Below are 27187 nucleotides of genomic sequence, written 5' to 3' on the forward strand. Positions count from 1 at the left end.
TCCCACGGAACTATAGTCCCATTTCATTGCTTAACCCGTTGTTTACGTGTATGGGATTAGAAGCAGCTCAGGTCTGACGAGGGTTAGTGATGAGGTTCGAACTTCTCACTCCTTCATCTGGGTTCGTTTATTCAGATGTTACTTCTTAGTCCTTATTCCTTTCTCCTTTCGAAGATGAATAATCGCCACATTCCTTCATTCGCGTTGTATTTATTCAGATGCAATCACGCAGTCTGTTCGTCATGTTTTAAATTCGTTTTCTGAATTGCAGCCTTGTGTATATATATATATATATATATATATATATATATATATATATATTATATATATATATATATATATATGATTGAAAAGCATATTGCTTGGCTTTCTTATTATTTTCAATCAATTGACAACGACCCTGGTTATCAAATCCATAAAAATAAGCAGCAGATATTTTGTAAGGGTAAGAAGAAAAAAAAGTAAAATTGAGTGTATATAAAATTTTATGTCACACACGCACACACACACACACACACACACACACACACACACACACATATATATATATATATGATTCTATATATATATATGCGTGTGTGTGTGTGAGTTTGTGTATGTGTGTGTGACATGAAATGTTATATATACTCTCAATTTTACTTTTTTTTTTCTTGCCCTTACAAAATATCTGCTGCTTATTTTTATGGATTTGATAACCAGGGTCGTTGCCAATTGATTGAAAACAATCAAGAATTCAAGGAATCCGCTTTCAATCATAAATTTTGACCTAAGATTTTCATAGATAACCTCCGAATTCAATTTTGATCTAGAATTCAGATTACAATTTAGATTTGTTAAGTTTTTGATGTAAAATTGAATGTTTTTATTTTTAATCGAAAGTCAAATATGTAACGTAAATTGAAATCTGACAACTGCATAAACCACCTATGATCGGTTTTTTTTTCCATCTGTCCATCCGCCTGTGGTGTTTGCATATGGTAACACTGCGTCCCGGCTTTAGATAGTTACATTCAGCTTACATTCAACAATAATAACAATATCCTATTTCGAATATTAACGGTGTAATTCGCATACAGTACATTATTAAAACACTTTTCAGTTGCAAATGTACACAAAGATATCCTTTTATTTACCAAAAACTTACACATAGCGAACCTATCTAAAGCCCGGGACGCAGTGTTACCATACGCAAACACCACAGGCGGGTGGAGAGATGGAAAAAAAAAAACAGAGCATAGTTTAGTTTACTGTTGATTCTCAAATATCTTACTTAAACTTATTATAACATCGCATAGTAAAATACGCGTCTTAACATAAACAGACTCGTATACAATGTGTCCCGATGACCGCATTTCCCTGTATTTCATACACCACAAATCACGAAAATACCCGTAATTGAATTTCGCACGATGTGTCTTCCGAGCCTCAATCATCCGATAACCTCGGGTCCTTCTTCGCTTTCTGACTGTTAAGCTGATTAGGATCTGAGGTGTATTACCCCGAGGGGAGATCGGCGGTAAATCCTCTTGCTTTACTTTTGAAGTAATGGGAGTCGAATATGCGAGCGAGTTGAGGCAGTAAGTTGCGGTTATATAATAGTATATATAATATATTATATATATATATATATTATATACATATATATATGTATATATATATGCATATATCTATATGTATATATCTATATATATATGTATATATATATGCATATATCTATATGTAATATATATATATATATATATATATATATATATATATATGTATATATATAGATATATATTATGTGTGTGTGTGTGTGTGCGTGTGTGTGTGCTAAAAAATATATATATATATATATTCCTTATATATATATATATATATATATATATATATACTATACATATATCCTATATATATATATATATATATATATATATATATCTATATAGATATAGATATAGTATATATAAACACGTCCTGTTATCTGTTGAGAGAGGAGAGAGAGAGTAGAGAGAGAGAGAGAGATAGAACTAATTATTTGTTTTCATTTCCTCTCAATTTTTGCATAAATTTATTGATATTCATTGTTCCTTTAACATCATTGAAATTGATAAGCTGCGTCTGTAACTGTTCTAGCTCGTATTCCGTACCAGATATTTTCCTAACCAAAATCAACCAACTGTATTCGTGAGCTATTACCTAATCACCATAAAACAACAATAACTATAAACGCGTATCATTCGTGAAAGGGCAAATATATCCACTAGCCTAAACACGGATACATTAAGTCTATACTTAGCGTTTCAGCTATCACCTGTCAGGTGGATATGGGTACGCTCGTGTGCAGTGGACCCACGGGGCTAGGGTTGGTGGATAGTTCCGGTTAGGGGGTGTTGGGGGTTGGGGGGGGGGCGAGAGTGATGGGGGTCTTCTTCCTTTTTCGGTCTGTAGGTCTTCAGGGCTCCCGTCGCTTGGCGGTCACGCACGCATACCTCTAACCAGCTGCTAGGATTAAGACTATTGATTCACCTCTCTCTCTCTCTCTCTCTCTCTCTCTCTCTCTCTCTTTATTTTTTTTGTAGTCTTCCATTTTTCGTTTCTCTTGAAATTGTGACATAATTTATTCTGTCTCTTCTTTACCTCTCTTTTAAAGTTTTCTTAAATCTCTTTCGTTTGGAAATTCTTGGCTTTTATTTTATGTGCCTTCTTTAACTTTCTTTTTCTGTTTTCTTTCTTCTGTTGCTGCTGTTTTTTTATATATATTTGATTGTTAACATGAGTAGTAACTTATTGTTATCTAAATCGTTAGTTGCCGAGAGAATATTAATTGCTTTATCTAGAAGTTAAGAGTTAGGCTTTGTGGCTATTATAATTTTGCATGTTCAATAGTATTTGACTATGACATAAAGTTCAATAACTTTTACATAAATTCTTCTTTGTATTTCTTCCTCGACCCCAAATGTCTTCCTTTCAATATAACACGGCATGTGTCTGCTTAACTATGTGAGTGCTTGCAAGGTAAACCGTACGTTAATGACGCTATGGATGAAAAGGGGCTGACGTGCTGTTTAGCCTACGTGATTGCACAAAGCTACTGTGTCATTGCTGACTCCTCTCTCTCTCTCTCTCTCTCTCTCGGGAATTCCATCCATCTTGTTCTGAGAGATTTCTACGTCTGTTTCTAACAGTTGTTACGACATACGAATGGCATTTCTTGTCTAATATATTATTTACGTAAGCAAATATATTATTACGTAAACAAATTACGTAATAATTGTTGCTCTATCTGCCGTTGTTGCTCTTGTTAGGGTATTATTATTATGATAGTTATGATTATGATTATAGTAATGAGAACAATAATTATAAGCATTGGTACTACAGAAGTAGACATTCAACTAGAACATTGCCTGTATCAGAGATTCCATTATCACATTCGTTTAACATGACCTCTGCATTCAGAGTATCATTATCACCACTCGCTATCATTACCATCGCAATCGTCAATCTTACCATCAGAAAGGAGAGACATCACCAACAACAGTATGGCTGTCAAAAGTATCGATGGCAAGTAATATCATCTGGACAGACATATTAGCCTTTTTGTGCCATTACCATCTGTTGAAAAAAAAAAAAAACCAACGTTGACGAGAACATTAAATTCCATTGGTGCTAAAACGGCAATATCAAATAACCCACGTCTTCAACAGCATCGATAATTTAAAAATGAAAAAAGAAAAAACATTTGTAGCAATGCCAGACAGTTTTATCTCGAGATAAGGAGGGCCTTATAACACTGGAGAAAGGGGTCGCTTATCATTTTGTCAACATTGGAGAGAGAAATCAAACATATACTCCAGAGCGCCTTTATAGGGGTACGGTGTGCACGACCAGATTCGTGAAGCCCGGAAAGTTTTATACTAGTGGTTGGGACGCCGTGTTTAACACTAAGTTGTCGTGTATTGATATAATTTGTAGACCACACAAGATAGAAATGGGTGTATATCATACTTTGATCCCCGAGGGGATGGTACTAAACACGGCGTCCCATTGAGCTCTCGTCATGTTTAGTACTAATTTTTATATAGCACCTCGGAGGTGACGCTTAGCCAAAGTAGCTTCGTTTATTGTCAGTACCTGTTATCGTCAGATTTTTTCCAACTATTTCAGAGTATTTATGGGCTCGGTGTGTGTACACGTAAAATTTTACGTACTTTCAAATAAGAGTCTTGTTCAGGATGGTTAACGATGAATACATTTTCTCTAGCAATCCTTGGCATCTCGGCTCCAGAAAGAGCATCAAGTTGCCGATGATGGTTGCAAAATTTAAATCGCTTATGTTCAGAATGATACGCATTATTTTTTGCCGAGTAGTGCACGAAGAAGAGATGATACTAATAAAATTATTTAAAAATATTTTGAGTATGTATGCGTCTATGAACATTTTTTGTAAACGAACTTTTACGCAAAGTTTGTGACAGAATTCATCAGGCCTATATGAATAAATGGGAGAAGTGAGGGAGGTAACTGCTTTGTTTCCCAGGCTTTAGCCATTATCGTGATATTATGTGCTACTGGACTAGTCTAATGCTTGACTCCAACTCATTATATCATCATTGTATTGATTCAACTAAATTTCCTGTCGGGGATCGTGTTTAGCATCACATCATCCGCAAAGTGACATAACGAAGATGCCAATCATTGCAGCTATGTGCCACCTGAAGTCCTGTCGACCAGTATTGGCTACTTGGTACACATTCTGATGACACAACACAGAAAATTACCTGAGAAAATGTGCTTCATGCTACGTTAAGGAACAAAAGAGTTCCCCTTTGAAATGCAGCTTATGGAAAGTGCTCAACGAGAAATCTTACGAAGGTTGTTTGGATCGGTGGTATATTCAAGCAAAACTAACCTCAGTACAAATATTTATGTCTTTACGATAAGAATGAGGTGTGCTCCTTACATGCAAACCCCTGGACAGTATTCCAATAATGGCAAAACTAAAATATCTAAAGCGGATACACTGCTGAGCAAATCTCACCAGCATTACCCCTTTTTGTGAAAAGTAAGGTCACGGTCGAATATAGCACCAATTATTGTCAAGGAGAGTCATTACTGTAAAAAAAACCGCAGTAAATTGTAAGGAAAGGCGCCTGGTGTGAGGCTGAATTATCAGTAAATCTTCGGATTTGACTCGGTTTAGACTCATACTTAACCGGCTGACCACACCACTTATCACTGCAGTTGCTCTCTAGCTGTCAATTACATCCGAAAATGACCTGTGTTGATTTTCGTGATATTATTAAATTCTTTTTTTTTACTGGCTCAATATTTTTAACCTAGGCTAAATTACATGGTACTAAGATGAAAGTGGTCTGCTTCAGCACACTTATGAGCCTATTATTTACGTAGCGTAGTCTTATGACATGAACTCACGTTTTTCTACTCGTGAGAAAATAATTAAAAAACATAATATGTTCCCAGTACATTTTGGAAATCAAAACAAAGTAGGTTTTTTTTTTAGCTGATGGCAGATATCCTCAGCCAACATCATAGAAAATTCGAGGTGGCTTCTGATAGGCCGATGCATCTGAATTGTAACCTCTGGTTGGTGTTGGGCAGCTTGAACTTCCACCAGTCACGATTAGTTTAGAATATCAGCTGCGGATATTAAGTCAGATTAAAAGAAAAGAAACAGAAGATAATAAAAGCTGACTGGAATCTATCCAATTAGCATTCCGTTCATGGAACCAACGACCGAACGCTGTACTCTCTCGAGAATCCCACCTCACGTAGATCCAGTACCTTCCACAAGGTAGAGTTTAAAATACGCGGATTAAACCAAGGCTTCTTGCACGCAAACCGGCCATTCAGAGGTCTTATTGCAAGGGCGTGAATGGTCTCGCCTTGAAGATCTACAGTTATTGTTCAGAAGCGCTCAATGGCATTCCTTTGTTTTTGAATTTTCCTCTTCGTTATCCTGGGTTGTGTAATACTCGTCTTAAGGTTTCGTGATGTTTTAATGGCTGGCGTAATTCCTCACACGAAAACGAATGCGAAGAACAAAAGGAATAAATATTCGCAACAGGCTTTTCGTATACTTATTTCAGCGTGCTTGCGTGCTTCCAAATGACAACGTTCGAAGTATTTATGAGATCAGGAGTAATTTTTGGAGGCCATAAAGACGCTGTAAGTCCAGGGATTATAAGAGCATTTTCTGGATTGATCTTGAAATTGCGTCGTTAATTTTTATATAGTATACATACATATATATATATATATATATATATATATATATAATATTATATATATATATATATATGTGTGTGTGTGTGTGTGTGTGTGTGTGTGTGTGTGTGTGTGTGTGTGAATTTCTATCACATCACCGTGATTCATATACACGCAATAAGCTACAAATGTCCTTTAATATCCGATTCGCTCTACCTCTGAATTAATATATTTTCATGTAATATTAAAAAAAAAAAAACGAAAAAAAAAAAGGGGAATTTTTATAGTTAACATAATGAAAACGTATTAATTCCGAGGTCGAGCGAATTGGATATTAAAGGACATTTATACCTTAATATATATATATATATATATATATATATATATATATATATATATATATATATATACATGCATACATACATACATACATACAGGGTGTCCCTAAGGTCCCAGTACATTCTGAGCAATAAATACTTGTAATGGTACTGGGACTTTATGGACACTGTATATATATATTTATATATATATATATATATATATATATATCATATATATACTAATACATAACATTAGGGTGACTGACTGAAGATATTCTTAAATAAAAATATATACATTCCTGATACTTCTGAACTTTGCATTCTCATTTCGTGGATGACTTAGCTGTGTGATTTCGTCTTAAAAAAACTGAATAACATGAGCGAACTGATTTTGCCTCCACGTTCATGTCTTTGTTAGTGTTTTTTTATTTATTTATTTTTTTTTTCATTAGCGTGAATGTCTTTCACGAACTTTTGACTTGTCCTAAAATTTGTTTACGTTCGTTTCGTCCAACTCTGCTCTTAACTTCCAGTGTGATCTAACAACCAAACTTGCTTAAGCTCACGAAACATCATATTCTCTCTCTCTCTCTCTCTCTCTCTCCTCTCTCTCTCTCTCTCTCTCTCAGATTTTATCCTCCCAAATTTAATCTTCCGTCCCAGATTTGATCCCCTCAGTTGGCAATATCATCTTCTTCGAACTTCGTACTCTCTCTCTCTCTCTCTCTCTCTCTCTCTCTCTCTCTCTCTCTCTCTCTCTCTCTCTCTCTCTAAAATTTAACCCTTTCTCTCGAATTTTATCAGCTCTAGCCTTTTCTCTCTCAGTCTATAAACTATTCTCTACCTCAAACTTTATCCTCTCTCTCTCTCTTAAATTTGATCTCCTAAAATTTTGATCCGCTCTCTCAAGTTTTATCCTCTCATTCGACACTTACCTCTCTCTCTCTCTCTCTCTCTCTCTCTCTCTCTCTCTCTCTCTCTCTCTCTCTCTCTCTCTCTCTCTCTCACTTTTAAAATGATCCTCTACCTCGAACGTTATCCTCTCTTTCCGATTGTATCCCTTCAATCGACCTTGTATATCCTCCTACCTCGAACGTTATCCTCTCTTTCCGATTGTATCCCTTCAATCGACCTTGTATATCCTCCACCTCAAACCCCTTCATTTTCTTCTCTCCGCGGCAGTGACGGAGCGTGAGGTCATCAACGGCATCCTGACGGTCCCCAACACGAAGAACCACACCTTGGCCCTCGTCAGGTACATCAACAACATCAACCTGCAGAACCTCCGGAGGGCGTCCAACTTCATCGACATCGTCAACCGTCAGATTGACGGGGAAGCCATGAAGCTCCTTTCCGACCTGAGGGACGTTCGGTTACCTGCCAGGATAGAACCCACTAATTACCACAGGTAAATGGACAGAACCCTCTAATTGCCACAAATAAATGGACAGCACCCACTAATTACCACAGGTAAAAAGACATAAACCCACTAATGACCACAGGTAAATAGACCGAAATTTTCTAATTACCACAGGTAAAAAGACATAAACCCACTAATGACCACAGGTAAATAGACCGAAATTTTCTAATTACCACAGGTAAAAAGACATAACCCACTATGACCACAGGTAAATAGACCGAAATTTTCTAATTACCACAGGTAAAAAGACATAAACCCACTAATGACCACAGGTAAATAGACCGAAATTTTCTAATTACCACAGGTAAAAAGACATAAACCCACTAATGACTACAGGTAGACAATACCCTTTAATTACCAATGGTAAATATACATAACCCACTAATTGTCACAGGTAAATGGACAGAACCCACTAATTACTACAGGTAAATAGACAGAACCCACTAATTGCCGCAGGTAAATAGACAGGACCCATTAATTACCATAGGTAAATAGAAACCCACTAATGACCACAGGTAAATAGACAGAAATTTACTAATTACCACAGGTAAATAGACATAAACCCACTAATGACCACAGGTAAATAGACAGAACCCCACTAATTACCACATGTAGACAATACCCATTAATTACCACTGATAAATAGACAGAACCCACTAATTGCCGCAGGTAAATAGACAGGACCCACTAATTACCATAGGTAAATAGAAACCCACTAATTACCATAGGTAAATAGAAATTTACTCATTACCACAGGTAAATAGACATAAACCCACTAATGACCACAGGTAAATCGACAGAAACCCTCTAATTACCACTGATAAATAGACAGAAACCCTCTAATTACCACTGATAAATAGACAGAAACCCTCTAATTACCACTGATAAATAGACAGAAACCCTCTAATTACCACTGATAAATAGACAGAAACCCTCTAATTACCACTGATAAATAGACAGAAACCCACTAATTACTGTATTAAAATAGACACAACTCACTAATGACCACAGGTAAATAGACAGAAACCCACTAATTACCACAGGTAAGTAGATAATAGCCACTTATTACCACAGGTAAATTAGAGGCCACCAATTACCACATATAAATGGGCTACTAATTACCACAGGTAAATAGGTATGAGCACTAATTACCACTTGTAAATAGATATGGGCTATTCATTACCACAGGTAAACAGAAAAGGCCATATCACAGGTAAATAGATAAAACCGACTAATTACCCCAGGTTAATACATAAAACTCACTAATTACCCCAGGTAAATAGACAGGACCACTAATCACCACAGGTGAATAGACAGAGGCCACTAATTACCCCAGGTAAATAGACAGGGGCCACTCATAACCACAGGTAAAAAGGAGAGGCCACTAATTACTACAGTGCCACAGGTAAATAGATAAAACCCATTAATTACCACAGGCAAGTAGAACTCACTAAACGCCATAAATAGATAGACCGGATCCACTTATTACCGCAGGTAAATACGTAGAACCCGCTAATTATCACAGGTAAATAGGGGTTAGGGTGAAAAACCTAGGACTTTTCAAACTCAAGTTGAACAGAAAGGTAAATTATCACAAATACTGAGAGCGGGAGATTGAACTTATTTGCGGCATCTCTGCTGCATTAAACAGTGCTTTAGAAGTCTACGCGGTCAAAAAAATTAGCGCTTTCAATATGACATGCTTTGTTTTTGGGTGGTTTTCATTTTTCATGGCTGATATTTTTGATAATTTAGCAATGCGTAACCAAGAGAGCTATCTAGATCTCACTAACTTGAATTGGTTCTTCAATAAAAAAAAAAATGGCCGACATGCATTTTTTTTCGTCGTGTAAAAAGCAGTTATTTTCCCGACTCAATGTCATCCACTGTAGTGTACATGCTTATATGTACACTACTATAAGCGTGAGATTATTTTTGTATACTCATCCATGTTTCAAATGTATATGAATATCTTTGTGCACGAACTGTTTCAAAGAAACTGTACAGCATTTAGCATCCAGTAAATATTTTTTTTTTACAACTGTGTGTATCTTGGATTACGATATGCGTAATTACCCTGAACTATTATTACTATTATTACTGCTGGCCCCTGCTGACCTCCCGTATTATTTTGATTCTAATTCCCTCATGTTTATTTATTTATTACCCTTTCCTATAACTTGTCACTTGCTGCAGGCTGACCTTCCTTAGGAGCCATCTTGGGTTTATCATACTCTGTTGACTCGGTCCATAATTTAGGGTTTTCGGCTGAGGATATAAAAAAAATATAGAAAAGAGAGACAATAAGCAAGCAGTAAAAGGCTGACATCAAAGCAATACGAGAAGCGTACGTGATATAGAATGTCTATGGGCGTTGAAACTCGAAACTCAATCCATGTTGCGTGTACTTAACCGGAACAAGCAATTGCAGGAAAAAAAAAAAAAAAAAAAAAAAAAAAAAAAAAAAAAAAAAAAAAAAAAAAAAAAAAAAAAAAAAAAACAGCCTTGGACTAAACTAACGGAAATGAGCAAAATCCGGCTTAAACCGCTTTACGTCATCTCTGTAATCACTTGAAAATAGCTGGATTCAATTCATCCTGCCATGATTTCGTCAACGGAGGTATGTTTAATCAAGCATCGTTCAGTTCTGTATAAATTTCATCTGAGGTCCCAAGAGTGCTGTGCAAATAGAGCCTCTAAGGTTCAAGCCAAGATACAATGCATTATTGCCTTAAAGCAATTCACCTTGTATTCTGAGAATTATTTATATCTTTGTCTGCTAATGTGTTTAATTATTTAATAATTTTTTTTTATTTCTAATAACTGATCTCTCCTTTCTGCAGTTCCTTTCACCTTCTGTAATTTCTTTGAACTAAACACCATAGTCTTTGGAAGGTTGAATTTCAAGTCAGTAGGTCCTGTGGGCTTGCTCCATATGAATAGGGGTTAACCTTCTGAATAATAATAATAATAATAATAATAATATTAAAAAAAAACTCATAATCGCATGAGTCAATAATATGGGTAAGTAAATCCACAGTAGTATGCCTGTTTTGTTTCTTGAAATATATCCAGCAGCAGAAAGCTCTTGATGACAAGGAAAACCGTGCAGGTCATCGGAAGCTCTCTGCTGTGTATTTTAATAATAATAATAATAATAATAATAATAATAATAATAGAAGACGACAGGGATGATGAGGTATCAAACAACGACACAAGAAGAAACACCGACGAAGTAACAGACAGGACGGAATGGGTAGAAAAGATCAGACAATGGATGAAGCCGGATACAAAGAAAACAAAGATCCCCACCATGAAAGCCTACAACACCAAGAAATTAAGGGAGAAAACAAGTGAGGTCAATGAAATAATGAGACTAATACACACCACCAGTATCACAGAAACAAATAACTTGACATATGCAGGAGCAAGATTAGTAGCAGAACTGATGGGGATTCGAACACCAACACCACCAGCACAACCAACCCAACAGAAACCAAAACAGCAACCGCCTTGGAAAAGGCGCCTGGAAAAGCAAATCATGGTGATGAGATCTGACTTGAGTAAACTGAAAGAGATGGCAGAAAAAAGGCTAAGAGGCAAGAAAACAAGGGAGGAACTGAACGAGAAATACAAAGTACACGAGAGGGGACTAAACAACACAATAGAAGATGTAAAACAGAGGCTTAAGGCCAAAGTACATAAGATCCAACGATACATGAACAGGAATAAGGGATACCAACAAAACAAACTATTCGGAACCAACCAGAAAAGACTATACAGTCAACTAAGAGGGGAAGACAACCACCAAGAAATTCCTCAAGCCGAACCAAGTAAGAGACTCTGGGAAAACATGGAGCAATCCGGTATCACATAACAAACATGCAACATGGCTCCAGGAAGTGAAGGCAGAAGAAACAGAGAGAATAAAACAAAGATTGACTGACATCACGACAGACACACTCAGATACCAGGTAAAGGAAATGCCAAACTGGAAAGCCCCAGGTCCCGATGAAGTCCACGGATACTGGCTCAAAAACTTCAAGGCCCTACACCCAAGAATAGCAGAACAACTCCAGCATTGTATCACAAATCACCATGCGCCCAAATGGATGACCACAGGAAGAACATCTTTAGTCCAGAAAGACAAGAGTAAGGGAAATATAGCCAGTAACCACAGGCCTATCACCTGCCAACCAATAATGTGGAAGTTACTAACAGTTATCATCAGCGAAAGGCTATAGAACTACCTAGAGGATACAAACACCATCCCCCACCAACAGAAAGGCTGCAGAAGGAAATGTAGGGGCACAAAAGACCAGCTCCTGATAGACAAAATGATAATGAAGAACAGTAAGAGAAGGAAAACCAACCTAAGCATGGCATGGATAGACTATAAGAAAGCCTTCGACATGATACCACACACATGGCTAATAGAATGCCTGAAAATATATGGGGCAGAGGAAAACACCATCAACTTCCTCAAAAATACAATGCGCAACTGGAATACAATACTTACAAGCTCTGGGACAAGACTAGCAGAGGTTAATATCAGGAGAAGGATCTTCCAGGGCGACTCACTGTCCCCACTACTCTTCGTAGTAGCCATGATTCCCATGACAAAAGTACTGCAGAAGATGGATGCTGGGTACCAACTCAAGAAAAGAGGCAACAGAATTAACCATCTGATGTTCATGGACGACATCAAGCTGTATGGTAAGAGCATCAAAGAAATAGATACCCTAATCCAGACTGTAAGGATTGTATCTGGGGACATCAGGATGGAGTTTGGAATAGAAAAATGTGCCTTAGTCAACATACAAAAGTAGTATAAAAGATATCGTAGATTCACATCAACCGTGCATTTATTATCTAGGCCAGTCCCTTACGACTCTCTTGATTGGCTGTTGATTAGCCAATCAGGAGCGTCGTAAGGGACTGGCCTAGACATCAGATGCACGGGTATTGTGAATCTACTATAGTGATCATAATACTGACAATAGCAGTAATAATCAAACAGGCATACTACTGGGGATTTACTTTCCCAATTTAATAATAATAATGATGAATAATAATAATAATAATGGGCACAATTTTCACTGTCGAAAATGATAACAATGATTGCAGGTCCACAATAATATCGCATGTGAAATATAAAGTCTTTAATAATAAGAGCTTTCGAACCTTGTACTGAAGATGAACCTAGTACAAGGTTCGAAAGCTCTTATTGTTAAAGACTTTATACTTCACATGCGATATTATTGTGGACCTGCAATCATCAATAATAATAATAATCATCATCATCATCATCATCATCATCATCATCATGGTATGATGTAATCGTTACTGCACGTGATCTTCGTCAGGGTTAGTCAACATACCCGTCTCCACAGTAACCATGGGGTAACGTGACGTCACTCTCCGTATCCTATAACAAGTAGGAACGAAATGGTGACCACCGAAAAATTCGAATTCTGCTGACATGTTGGGAGCATTGTTCAACCTGCCGTCACCGCAGGCCACCCCCGCCCCACCCTACCCTACCCTACTTTCCCCTTGCACGATTTTATGATCAGCATCGTCATGTTGGAAGAGTGAAGAGCTGTGAAAAAGGCATTAAATGTCCTTGCTCCAGAAGCAGACTACGTTAAAGAGTAATTATTGATTCAGGTTTGCATTGGTCAGAGTCTGGTGTAACATTTGTAAAAATCATAACATAATTTGTGTGTGCCCATATTTGTTATAAGAATTGTTTAGTTTTGTATGAAGCCAAACGCGAGCAAACACTGCTAAAACTGTGATAGGCATCACGATTTTGAATGTGTATGATAAAAAGTGTATAATTCTCTCATCACCACTATCAGAATGCAGGCCACAAGATATCTTTTAAAAGGGTATTTTGCATTCTTGTAATATATATATATATATATATATATATATATATATATATATATATATATATATATATATATATATATATTATAAAGCTGGGAAGCTTAGCTAATGTCCCTACGTGTTTGCCACAGTTTATTTAGGCGTCCCGACGTTTCAAATATTTGTCCCAATGTCCCTAGGCATAGGGACATGTCCCTACACTTGGCAACACTGACTGATTTTTACTGCTGTGTATCGATAAGGGTATGTTGATGAGGACACCAAAACACGTCACTGCGAACTATAATTCTATGCTTGTGGCTACAGTAATTTGCCAACAAATTGGCGATCATGTTGAAACCGGCCCTAAAATTATATTAGTACACGATTTTTTTTCGTGTGTATTTATTTAGTCTATTTTGTGAGGTTCAAGTTGTGATATTCAATTCACTCATTCGTTCTGATAACCTGTTCTATAACTCACTGAAAAGAAAATAGCATAAAGAAATTAATTTCTCCAAAAGTACGTGGCATCACCATAGACTTTTGAAAGAACAAATAGAAAGGTAAAATTGGCAAGATTAAGATATCTGTTTCGACTTAATCACCAAGGTACACTGTCGAATGGATAGGACGCGAAGGGCTGGACAAACCGACCCATGGAGAATACCTCCAGGAATTCTGTACCCACTTCTATAAGGGCATCACGAAGCTCCTCGACAGGGCAATGCGAAAGGAGGACAATTCTGCCCAGGGCAAGATAGTCACCGAAATCCTGCAACATCTCCACGCCTGCAAGAATTCGGTCATGGTGAGTACAACTTGGCCAGGGACTATGTGAGGTCACAAGGAACTTTGCAAGGGTTTGCGTGACGTCACGAGGAACTTTGCAAGGGTCTACGTGACGTCACGAGGATCTACGTGCTTAGTTCAGGTGCGATTTTAATCTTGAGTTTGTGGTAGATCGCTGATATTTATTAATGTCTCTGGATGAAGCATATTCCCTTTAGGATCTGTGTGAATAAATAATGATGTGTTTACATTGAGCCGCCATCTTGATACTCCTGTTAGCGAGAAAACGTACGGAGTCCACGGGAAATACCGTATATAGGAAAACAGTTACTGACATTCTACATTCCAATGTTTTAAAAGTTTTTATTTTTATTTTTTTACAAATCCGTCTGTCCTTCGTTAGTCCAACCTATCAATCAATCACATTAGATCAAAAGGAACTGGCATAACTTATCTAATTTCCTTGTGTGCCATTTTGAAATGTAAAGAGGATCACTCTTTATCTTTATGTTAAAGCCTTTACTCAAGTAAAAATGTCATCATATATTGAGAAGATCAGTCGATTAATATTTTTTTTATTTTGCGGTAGAAGCGCATAATTAATTGTACATCATTCCCTTTGGGTTTATTTAATTTCCTGCGTATTTTCGCTATGCATCCCAATTATCTCTAAATTTCACACCTCTCACTTAGTCACACATTCTAGAAAATATATTACTAATCAACCCTCAATTATAACGTATATATCCATCCGCCAACAAAATATTAATTATATGCTTGGTTTATATATATGGACCATTTAATATTTTTTGCAAAGTCTGTGTGACTAATCCATGTAAAGACGGCTTTCTTAAAAGTATATCAAAGATATTTTTATAGCATATAGGTTTTATTGAGGTTTTTATGTACTTACATTAATGTATTTCTGACCGATGCAGTACATGCGTTACGTTTAAAACTTCTAACTACGTCATGGTAAATGTTCCGAATTCAAAAGTATGTTTTCAGATAATTTATACGACATTCATTTAAATTTGATTGAAAAATTAATTGGCAAAACAATCCTGCACAAATTCTATAAGAATTAAAACATCGAAACGCATCAAATTGGCATGATAGTATGTGGTGCTTTGGCAATGAGCAGAGTTCACATTACGATAAAAAAAAAAAAGCTGCAAGAGTTTTGGCCATCTGAATTTCTGGTGTTGACTACCGTACTATGTCGTGATTATTAAATATAAACATGAACATAACACAAAGCAGAAAATAGAGCCTCTTGTAGTAATGTGTACGCGTGATGCATGACGAACCAGAGAACAGACAAAAACGGAGGGACTATACCCTGACATTTTGAGAACTGAGTCACATAACGCCGGGAAAAGCTCGTCACAAAGGCAAACCCCAGTACTACTAATAATAGACGCACAAAGTTTCCCCCTTGAGATGACGTGGCAATGAGGGAAACAAACGAACGGCGGGAACCGATACCTCGGCCTAGAGAATTGGCAAATTTGTAGTACTATTGAAAACAAAGAATCATTACAGATTACCCATCGAGGAGAATGTTATTTTAAAAACTGAGCTTTTATCGAGATTATATCGAACTGTGAGGCAGCAGCCAAACGTCGAGGAATGCTCTTGCAAGTCAGAGCATGCAATGACCGCTCCCGATGGTCCTGAGTTGGCAGCGCTGCGTTGGCACATCCGGCTATTTAAGTGTTACAACGTGACGTAACGTTATGAGGCAGAAAATAATTTAGCTTTACTTACTCGAAAGATCAAGATTTTTTTTCGTAACTAATTTTCAAATCAGAAAACGACTAGAATTTATTCAAAGCTAAAGATAGCAGACGGGTGAATCTCTCTCTCTCTCTCTCTCTCTCTCTCTCTCTCTCTCTCTCTCTCTCTCTCTGTGTGCCATAAAAGAAATTTATGTGGTCCTTCTAATTTTGTTTTTATTAATACCTCCGTTTTATGGATAGATACATTATTTTCTCATACACACATTTTATATATATATATATTATATATATATATATATAATATATATATATATATGTGTGTGTGTGTGTGTGTGTGTGTGTGTGTGTGTTTAGCCAAAAATATAATTTCATATCGAAAGTACAGTGAATTCAGTATAAAGTGACACACACACACACATATATATATATATATGTATGGTATATGTATATATATAATATATATATATATATATATATATATATATATATGTATATGTATATGATATATATGATCTATATATATGTATGTATATGTATAGTATATGTATATGTATATATTGTATATGTTATAATGTATGTATATGTATGTTATATTAAGATATATATATATATATATAAACATTCTACCAGAAGGAATTATAAGGATCTTCTACGCCCCATAGAAAGAATGGTGAAGTGAGGAAAAAAGTGAGCAAAGTAGAACTTTCCTACAAAGTCATATTGGTGACGTCAGGGGAGAGATCTGCGCACAGAGACATTCATAAAAGTACGAGTTGAGTTATTCTAACCTTCTTTGTTGTTGTTAGAAGTTAAAACAACAAAGCAGGTATGAAGTGTGTATGCATATTCGCGTGTTGTTGTTGGCATTTTCATTCCAAAACAACATTTTGGGTTACAACTAAAAGAAAAGCTATAGGGGCAGAATGCACATTCATACATGCACATATACATATATGTGTGTGTTACATATATACATATAATACGCAAATGTTATATATACTATATATATATATATATATATATATATATATATATACACATACATACACACACACACACACACACACATATATATATATATATATATATATATATATATATATATATATATATGTAGTGACAAGCGTATCCAAAAAAGAGCAAAGTATTTGAGAAGTTAAGAGGCTATTATGGCTATAACAATTTCATATGTATGTGGTAAAAATGACCAGTAGATTCTACACACACACACACACACACACACACACATATATATATATATATATATATTGTGTGTGTGTGTGTGTATGTATTGTGATTAATGGCAAAACAATGTCTAAGTTAAATAGTACCAAATGTGAGAACTAACCACTTTCTCCCCCCCCCAAAAAAAAAAAACATAAACATACTGGAAAGAACGTCAAGAAACAGTCTATATACCAATCTCTAAATAACACCACACTAACCGCCCACCCGTCCTTCAGGTATTCTACGGGCGCGAGGAGGAGCTGCAGAGAGCAGAGGAGTACATCAAGGGCCCTTCCCAAACGCCCCTCCTGCTCCACGGAGCCGGGGGCTGTGGGAAGACCTCCCTGCTGTCGAAGATTGCAGCCAGTTGCTTCATCTGGCTGGGCGATGTCAAACCCATCTTGGTCATTCGGTTCGTGGGGACCTCGCCAGAATCCACGGCTCTGACGGCGCTGTTGACCTCCATATGTCATCAGGTCAGTTTGTTAGTGAAACAGGTCACAATGTATGTTATTTGGTAAGTTCTGTAGTGGTCACAATGTATGTTATTGGGTAAGTTCTGTAGTGGTCACAATGTATGTTATTGGGTAAGTTCTGTAGTGGTCACAATGTATGTTTATTTGGGTAAGTTCTGTAGTGGTCACAACGTATGTTGTTGGCTAAGTTCTGTAGTGGTTGCAGTGTATGTTATAAGTTAAGTTCTCTAGCGGTCGCAATGTATGTTGCTGGTTTAAGTTTTGTAGTGGTTGCAATGTATCACAATGTATATGTTATTGGGTAAGTTTTGTAGTGGTCGCAATGTACGTTATTAGTTAAGTTCTGTAGTGATTGCAATGCATCGCAATGTATATGTTTATTGGGTAAGTTCTGTAGTGGTCACAATGTACGTTATTAGTCAAGTTCTGTAGTGGTTGCAATGTACATTATTAGTTAAGTTCTGAAGTGGTCGCAATGTACGTTATTAGTTAAGCTCTGTAGTGGTCAAAATGCATGTTATTCAGCAGTTTCTGTAGAAGATGATGTCAAGGTACGTCACTGGGTAAGTACAGGAGTGGGTCAGAATTGGGGGGTATGAGGTCAGTAATGCACTGGGTCAGGCAAGTATTTAATCATTTAGTAAGTTTTGGAGTGCATCAAGCCACAGTTTGTCATCAGGTCAACTCAGTTGCAGATCTAGTCGAGATATGCCATCAAGTTAGTTTAGAACTGTATCAATTTCAGATTTGTCGTATGATTAGTTCAATAGTGAATCAGGTCAAATGTATCAGAACAAGTTTGGCATGGGGTCGGCTCAGTTAATGGTCAGATCAAAATAGGTTCCTAGGTCATTTCAGTAGTAGATCTGGTCAAGATATGCCATTAAGTTAGTTTAGAAGTGTATCAATTTCAGATTTGTCGTATGATTAGTTCAATAGTGAATCAGGTCAAATGTTATCAGATCACGTTTGGCATGGGGTCGGCTCAGTAAACGGTCAGGTCAAAATAGGTCCCTAGGTCATTTCAGTAGTAGGCTAGGTCATCAAATGTAATCATTTTACAGTCTGGAATTCAAGCTGTCAAGCCAAAAGCGCTGAGGACACTGTAGTAAAACCAAGGAGTTGGAGTTGTCGCACAGCGAGAATAAGAGATCCAGAAGCTAAGGATGACATACAACGCTATAGAGGTGGAACTGGAAAATAACTATAGTTACATTTAGAACAGTAGATTTTTCTCGTATTTCCAGTTAGTACTGTAGTTATTTATGAAATTCGTGGAAATCAAGACTGTTTTTGGTGTTGGGATGGGATCAGATTTGCCTCTTGCACTCATTTTATGATTCTCTTTATTTTTGCTTTCTTCTTCTTCTTCTTCTTCTTCTTATTATTATTATTATTATTATTATTATTTTTTTTTTTTTTTTTTTTTTTTTTTTTGCTCTATCACAGTCCTCAAATTCGACTGGGTGGTATTTATAGTGTTGGGTTCTGGGTTGCATCCTGCCTCCTTAGGAGTCCATCACTTTTCTTACTATGTGCGCCGTTTCTAGGATCACACTCTTCTGCATGAGTCCTGGAGCTACTTCAGCCTCTAGTTTTTCCAGATTCCTTTTCAGGGATCTTGGGATCGTGCCTAGTGTACCTATGATAATGGGTACGATTTCCACTGGCATATCCCATATCCTTCTTATTTCTATTTTCAGGTCTTGATACTTATCCATTTTTTCCCTTTCTTTCTCTTCAACTCTGGTGTCCCATGGTATTGCGACATCAATGAGTGATACTTTCTTCTTGATTTTGTCAATCAACGTCACGTCTGGTCTATTTGCACGTATCACCCTATCTATTCTGATACCATAGTCCCAGAGGATCTTTGCCTGATCGTTTTCTATCACTCCTTCAGGTTGGTGTTCGTACCACTTATTATTGCAAGGTAGCTGGTGTTTCTTGCACAGGCTCCAGTGGAGGCCTTTTGCTACTGAATCATGCCTCTTTTTGTACTGGTTCTGTGCAAGTGCCGGACATTCACTTGCTATGTGGTTTATGGTTTCATTTTTCGTATTGCACTTCCTACTTATGGGAGAGATGTTATTTCCGTCTATCGTTCTTTGGACATATCTGGTTCTTAGGGCCTGATCTTGTACCGCTGTTATCATTCCTTCAGTTTCCTTCTTGAGTATCCCCTCAGTAGCCATTGCCACGTGTCATCGCTGGCTAGTTCTTTAGTCATTTTTCGTATTGCACTTCCTACATATGGGAGAGGTGTTATTTCCGTCTATCGTTCTTTGGACATATCTGGTTCTTAGGGCCTGATCTTGTACCGCTGTTATCATTCCTTCAGTTTCCTTCTTGAGTATCCCCTCAGTAGCCATTGCCACGTGTCATCGCTGGCTAGTTCTTTAGTCTGTCTCATGTATTGTCCGAGCATTGGTTTGTTATGCCATTCCTCTGTTCTGCTTGTCTTACTCCTGTCTCTGTATATTTCTGGGTCTTCGTCTACTTTTATCAGTCCTTCCCATGCACTCTTGAGCCCCTCGTCTTCACTGGTCTTCATATATTGCCCCAGTGCTCTGTTCTCGATGTTGACGCAGTCCTCTATGCTTAGTAGTCCCCTCCCTCCTTCCTTTGGTGTTATGTACAGTCTGTCCGTATTTGCTCTTGGGTGTAGTGCTTTGTGTATTGTCATATGTTTCCTCGTTTTCTGGTCTATGCTGCGAAGTTCTGCCTTCGTCCATTCCACTATTCCTGCGCTGTATCTGATTACTGGCACTGCCCATGTGTTTATGGCTTTTATCATATTTCCGGCGTTGAGTTTTGACTTGAGTATCGCCTTGAGTCTCTGCATATAATCTTTCCTGATCGTGTCCTTCATCTCTTGATGTTTTATATCCCCTCCTTCCATTATTCCCAGGTGTTTGTATCCCGTCTCATCTATGTGTTTGATGTTGTTCCCATCTGGTAGCTTTATCCCTTCAGTCCTTGTTACTTTGCCCTTTTGTATGTTGACTAAGGCACATTTTTCTATTCCAAACTCCATCCTGATGTCCCCAGATACAATCCTTACAGTCTGGATTAGGGTATCTATTTCCTTGATGCTCTTGCCATACAGTTTGATGTCGTCCATGAACATGGACGACATTATTATTATTATTATTATTATTATTATTATTATTATTATTATTATTATTATTATTATTATTCAATAAACCCTTATTCATATGAAACAAACCCCAAAGGGCCATTGACTGGAAATTCAAGCTTCCAAAGAATAAGATGTTCATTTGAAAGAAGTTACGGAAGATAATACGAAATACTACGAAGAGTACAGTTATCAGAAAACATAAAAAAAATTAAATAGATAAATTAATAGACTGGAGACAAGCACAGCAAAAACAACTATACATCAGTAACAACATCGATAATAGTATATTTATAATAACAAAGCCAGAACTTATATCAGCTGTAAATGGAATAAGAATGGAAATGGAATGTGAAATTTAGGCCAAAGGCCAAGCGCTTGGACCTACGAAGTCATTCAGCGCTGATAGGGGAAATTGAATGTAAACAGGTTTGAAGGGTGAGTTGAGTTGAGCTGAATATAGAATTTAGGCCAAAGGCCAAGCACAGGGACTTATGAGGTCAGTCAGTGCTGAAATGGAATTGACAGTAATAGGTCTGAAAGGTGTAACAGGAGGAAAACCTCAAAGCAGTTGCATTATGAATCTAGTATTAGGCGAGGTTGGAAAGTATGAAGGAAGAAAACGAATATGAAAGGAGGTACAGTAAAATGAACGAAAGTGGTTGCAGCTAGGAACCTTAAGTAATGCCTACAGCGCACCGCATGAGGTCCACGGACAGCTCTAGTCCCATACGGGAGTTTGAAAGATGTACAACAGGAGGAAAACCTCACAATTGCTCTATGAATCAATAGCTGAAGAGAGGGTAGGAAAAATAAAATGGAAGACAGGATATGAACGGAAGGGCAGGAAAAAAAATAATAAAATGAAACGGGTTGTAGCTTGGCACCGAAGGAACGCCACTGCAAAGAACCTTAAGACCTATAGTGCACCGAGTCAGTTGTCCTAACGGGGTTACCCCGTCCCACGGAGATCACTAATTCTCCTCCATCGTCATCCAGTATCTTCAACAGCCTTGGCGACGCTCACAGAAACGTTCTTATTCCTAGATAGAAATTTCTAGAATATCCTGATTGCAGAACGTTTTTGATCCTCCCGGTTAAATCCTGACTCAATCGTACTTTTTTCTTTCTTTCTTTCTTTTCAATGGAACTTTTACTTGAACGATTTATACTATATCCCGGTAGTCGCAGTCCTTGATGGCATCGGGATTATTGATTAAGATTATCGCTTATATTCTGTCAGCTCTTTTTATTTTCATTCTCTCTCTCTCTTCCTTTTCTTTATTTTATTTGTTATTCCGCCTTCTTCTGTATTATTATCGTTTGCTGTTACCTCTCTCTCTCTGCATATATATATATATATATAATATATATATATATATATATATATATATATATATATATATTGTAAATTTATTTACATATAAAATAATGTATATATATATATATAATGTAAATTTATTTGCATAAAGTTATACACACACACACACATATATATATATATATATATATATATATATTGTAAAAAGTAATCAAGAAATCAAACAACACCGTTATTTCACATATGAAACGTTGTGATGACGTCCACAAACGCGGTTGAAACCGGTTACGTTTTGGTCCGATAAATCATTGTTAACAGGATTGTGCAATGTGTTGATTTTGACGAAACTTTGACCAAATGTGGGTCTAGTCTCTGACAACACGTGACGCAATTTTCGGCGTTATCCGGCCTTGGGAAGAGGACCTGTGTGTGTGTGTGTGTGTGTGTGTGTGTGTGTACTATGGCTGGGATGGGTGGCTAAGGATTGCGCACCCTTGGCTGAGATTTGTGTTCCGTCCCATACATGTTTCAGACTGGGAGCAACGTCCTCTGGTTTCTCTAAATGTCAGACCCTTATATATACATACACCTAATGTAACACATATTATCGCAAAAGGAAACAGTGCATCTATGTGACCATTTAATATGACATTTGTGAAATCCGATGAGATGTAACGTTTTAAAAAGCCAAAGAATATTTTTATGTTAATAGTCAGAGTTCTAAATATCTATATTCCGTGAAAGGGAAAATTTGAAATCTGGTCAAAAACCGATATGTAATTAAATAGTTAAATCATATGTTATACATTTCTTGATAACATAAGACGGCAGCTTCAATGAAACAAATAGTCAGGCTCATGAGAAAGGAATGAATCGCTTATCACTGAAACCGTCTAGTAAAAACTGCGCGATTTTTTAGCAGATATAGTAGTCTAAAATCACTTTCTTCGACGAAATATGCGAAAATTGAGTCAAAAATGACAAGGAAAAAGTGACAGTAAAAAATTATATTGAAAAATATCGAATGTCCTCGTCCTCTATCAAAGCTCTAAATAAATAAATAAATAATAAATAAATAGATAAATAAATATGTCTTCCTACGTACTTCTAAGTATTTCCTTTGAAAGGTTGTTAAAATTCGCAGCTTAATCGTCTGATCCTAAATTTTCAATCGATCCCTCTCGTGTAATTTATATGACCAGTACGTAATGACTAAAATTGGTGTAATTCCCCTATTGTCAGGAATCCTGTTTACTCTTGAAACAAGCAAGTAGCACGTCTAGAAAGCGATATTTGTTCTAACAAGGTGTAAGACCGTAAGACCGATGGCCCGACATCGACCACCTGGAGAAGAGGAAAGAAAGAGAGGGGGAGGGGGAAGAGGAGGTAACTAAAAGGCGGGTGGGGGGGGGGGTGGGGGGGTGATGTTGCTGTGGCTGTGGCTGAGACGCGAATGCTCGAGATTGTTCAGGAGCGAAGATCTTTGCGAATATTTATTTTCGTCCCTATTTTTCTCTCCTATTCGCACGCGTTCGGCTCACGAGTTCGAACAGAGAAGAAGAAAAGAACCTGACGTAACCGATATCGATCCAGTCTCGAGTCTTTCGTAACATGCGGGGTACAGATATAAAAAGAAATAATAAAAAAAAAAAACTCCCCCTTGAATCGCTGCTTGTAACCGTCAAGAACAGCTTAACGGATGTTGACAAGATCGCCAAACGTTTATGGTACGATCTGGTATTCGTGTGACATCGTAATATTCCAGTCTTATCTTTGGTTTGTTTGCTTTTAACATTGATTGTGACATCGTAATATTCCAGAGATAGACTCATCTTTGGTTGGTTTGCTTTTAACATTGATATTTCAGTGTCTTCTCATTCTTTCTTTTTACATTCATCTTCTGGAAGACGAACGTATTCGTATGACATCGTAGTATTCAACATTATATGTCAGTGTCTTCTCTTTCTTTCTTTCTTGTTTGTCTTGTGGAATACCATAACAACGCAGTTAATCATGATCGAATCGTGAATAATGATCAGACTTTTTCTCTGGACCTACTTCGTGACAAGAGGCCATGAGTCTAATGTTTGCGTACCGAAGCGGTTGCACCGAACGGGAGAAACCGTTCTGAGTGTTGCCCAGAATTTCACTTCACAAGTTCACTGTTGCAGTTTCGGTTTCTTTCAGATGTCTTACAACTACATGCTTCTAATACTTTTACTCTGGAACTTCATCGTGATAGTAGGCCGAGTCTAAACGAAAAGTTTGCGTACCGAAGCAGTTGCACCGAACGGGAGAAACCGTTTTGTGTTACGGAGAGTTTCACTTCACAAGTCACTGTTGCAGTATCGGTTTCTTTCAGATGTCTTACAATTCCATGCTTCTAATACTTTTTCTCTGGACCTTCATTGTGTCAATAGGCTATGAGTCTAAAAGTTAACCAAATGCTTACGTACTAAGCGGTTGCACCGTTCGGGAGAAACCGGTCAAGTGTTGCCTAGAGTTTCACCTCACTGTTTCAGTTTTTTCTCTTTCTTTTTTCAGATCTCCTACAACTACATGCTGCCTTTTGAAGACATACCCAACGACCTGGTTCCCCTAACGGCTCATCTCAAGGAACTTCTGAACTGCGCGACGAAGCAGATGGTTAGTTGGTTTTGATAGATGTTGAGTTTGCTTAGATTGTGATGCTTCTAAGGTGGAATTTGCTCATGATATGAATAATTTAGCCTAGAAACTGGAGGAGTTTGAATAAATAGCCTGGAAGCATAAAAATCCAGCATGTAAAAGTGGCCAGGGATGGAATTCTTTCGTTTTGTGAAATCCCTAATTGGGTACAAGAGAAAAACTTGTTAATGAATTAAAAATTTAGGAAAATATCAAGGAGGATTATCACAACGACCAATTTAATAGATTTAGTTAGATTATTTATATTATAATTTTTAATATGAATATTATCTTAGAATATTATTATGCTATGAATATTATTAACCTAGAATTTTTACTCTTCATTTCCCTACTAAATATTGATCTTTCTTAGAATTCAATTCTGAATTCATTGTGGAACTAACTACTGCAATTCTTTTATAAATCTTACAACCGGTAAACCAATAACCTCTGATGTGTTTTCCTATAACTTTCCTGTTTTCATTTTCGTTATTTTTCGTTTGTCCTAAGAAATTTCAGCAACAATCTAATTATCACTTTTTCCCCCCTTCTCTTTAGCCCTTGCTAATCTTCCTAGACAGTGTGGATCAAGTCACAGGAGCAGCTGATGCCAATAGGATGTCCTGGATTCCTACAAGGTTACCTCCTAATGTAAAGGTTCGTTTAATTTACTACTACCACTACTGCGTATTATGATAGTGAGGCTATCTACTGTTCTCGTAAAACGACAGAATAAATTTTCACCTTCTAAAGACCAGTTAAGGGAAGGTACAAAAGTTGGCCCCTTTCTCTTGATGGATAAGAAAAAGAAGGATTTTCGTAAAAGAATAGAGTAAATTTATTACCTCTTCTTACATTGTTAAAGGATATAGAAATGTTAAATTTTTTCTCTGTTAACAGAGAGAGAGAATGAAGTTATTGTTGCCACACTCGCTTATGGATAAATTGGGTTCCTGGACGTGCACTTTGTTAGAAAGGTACACTATGTTCCGTACGTCATTAATAAAAATTTGACTGATAAAGGAGGTTATAATCAAATGAAAATTTCAAAAACTCGTGTCAGCAGACGTCATAAACAATTCAGCCACGAATATACCAAAAAAGTCACTCATTTTAGTGTGAACTACCCACCAACTTTAATTTGAATCTAGGTAAAAAGAAGAAAAAAAAAAAGAAGCAGTAAAAAAAGTCGCATTAATCTTTCTTAGATGGTGAGTGACCCCTAAGGGTATTTTAACCCGGTATGTAACCACCTTTGCCGCGTATTTAGTACAAACCCGTCGGGGATTATCGTAAAAACATAAAACAAAAGACGGTAAATAGCATAAAAGATAATGACACCTTAAGAAATGTGAATTTTCCCCTGTGACTATTACTGTCCACCATAGATTAATGTGACCTTTTGTTTTATTATTATTTCCTATGACTATATTTCCAGTCTCCTTTAATTTTACCATGAATTAATGGGACTTTCTTTCCTGCCACCTTTAATTTTACCCTTGTGCTAAACCAAAGTTACTTGATTTCCGCCCACCTTTAATTTTACCCTTGTGCTAAACCAAAGTCAAACATCAAGGCTCAAAGGCGCTGGAAAATATCTTTTTTTTTTCCCTAAAACATTATTCAGCATCATTCAGTAGGATCTCTATCCAAAGATCCTCCCGTAGATAGTCGTGTCCTGCGTGTCTGAGGAGAGCGACCCAGAGCTATCCAGGGATTACACTCTGCTTGTCAGGATGATTGACAACGAGGAGAACTTCCTGGAGGTCAGAGCCCTTGGAGAGGACCTCGCCATGGATATCATCAAGTAAGGAGAGGAAAGACATGGACCTATACTTATTCATATACACAGACGTATACATAAGAAAGCAGAAAGGACACCAACAGCCTTTTCCAGTGATACATACTTAGAACACGTTTAATATTCTTTTACCTTACGCAGTAATAACACAAGAACCTTTGACAGTAACCTACACAAACAAAGACACATGTGCATACATAC

The 27187-nt window shown here is 37.0% G+C and overlaps 1 protein-coding gene across 4 annotated transcripts in view; it reads left to right on the top strand.

Moving 5' to 3' along the window:
- Nucleotides 1–27187, top strand: part of LOC135223772 (NACHT and WD repeat domain-containing protein 2-like) — a 108271-nt gene that overhangs the window by 34528 nt on the left and 46556 nt on the right. For all 4 annotated transcript variants that reach the window (XM_064262543.1, XM_064262545.1, XM_064262546.1 and 1 more), the window contains exons 7-12: nt 7710–7935; nt 14434–14632; nt 17819–18058; nt 25063–25164; nt 25744–25842; nt 26853–26992. In XM_064262543.1, coding sequence (XP_064118613.1) covers nt 7710–7935; nt 14434–14632; nt 17819–18058; nt 25063–25164; nt 25744–25842; nt 26853–26992 — 1006 coding nt within the window. The remainder of the gene's footprint in view (nt 1–7709; nt 7936–14433; nt 14633–17818; nt 18059–25062; nt 25165–25743; nt 25843–26852; nt 26993–27187) is intronic.

Source organism: Macrobrachium nipponense, chromosome 10, assembly GCF_015104395.2.
Source record: "Macrobrachium nipponense isolate FS-2020 chromosome 10, ASM1510439v2, whole genome shotgun sequence".
Classification (NCBI taxonomy): Eukaryota; Metazoa; Arthropoda; class Malacostraca; order Decapoda; family Palaemonidae; genus Macrobrachium; species Macrobrachium nipponense.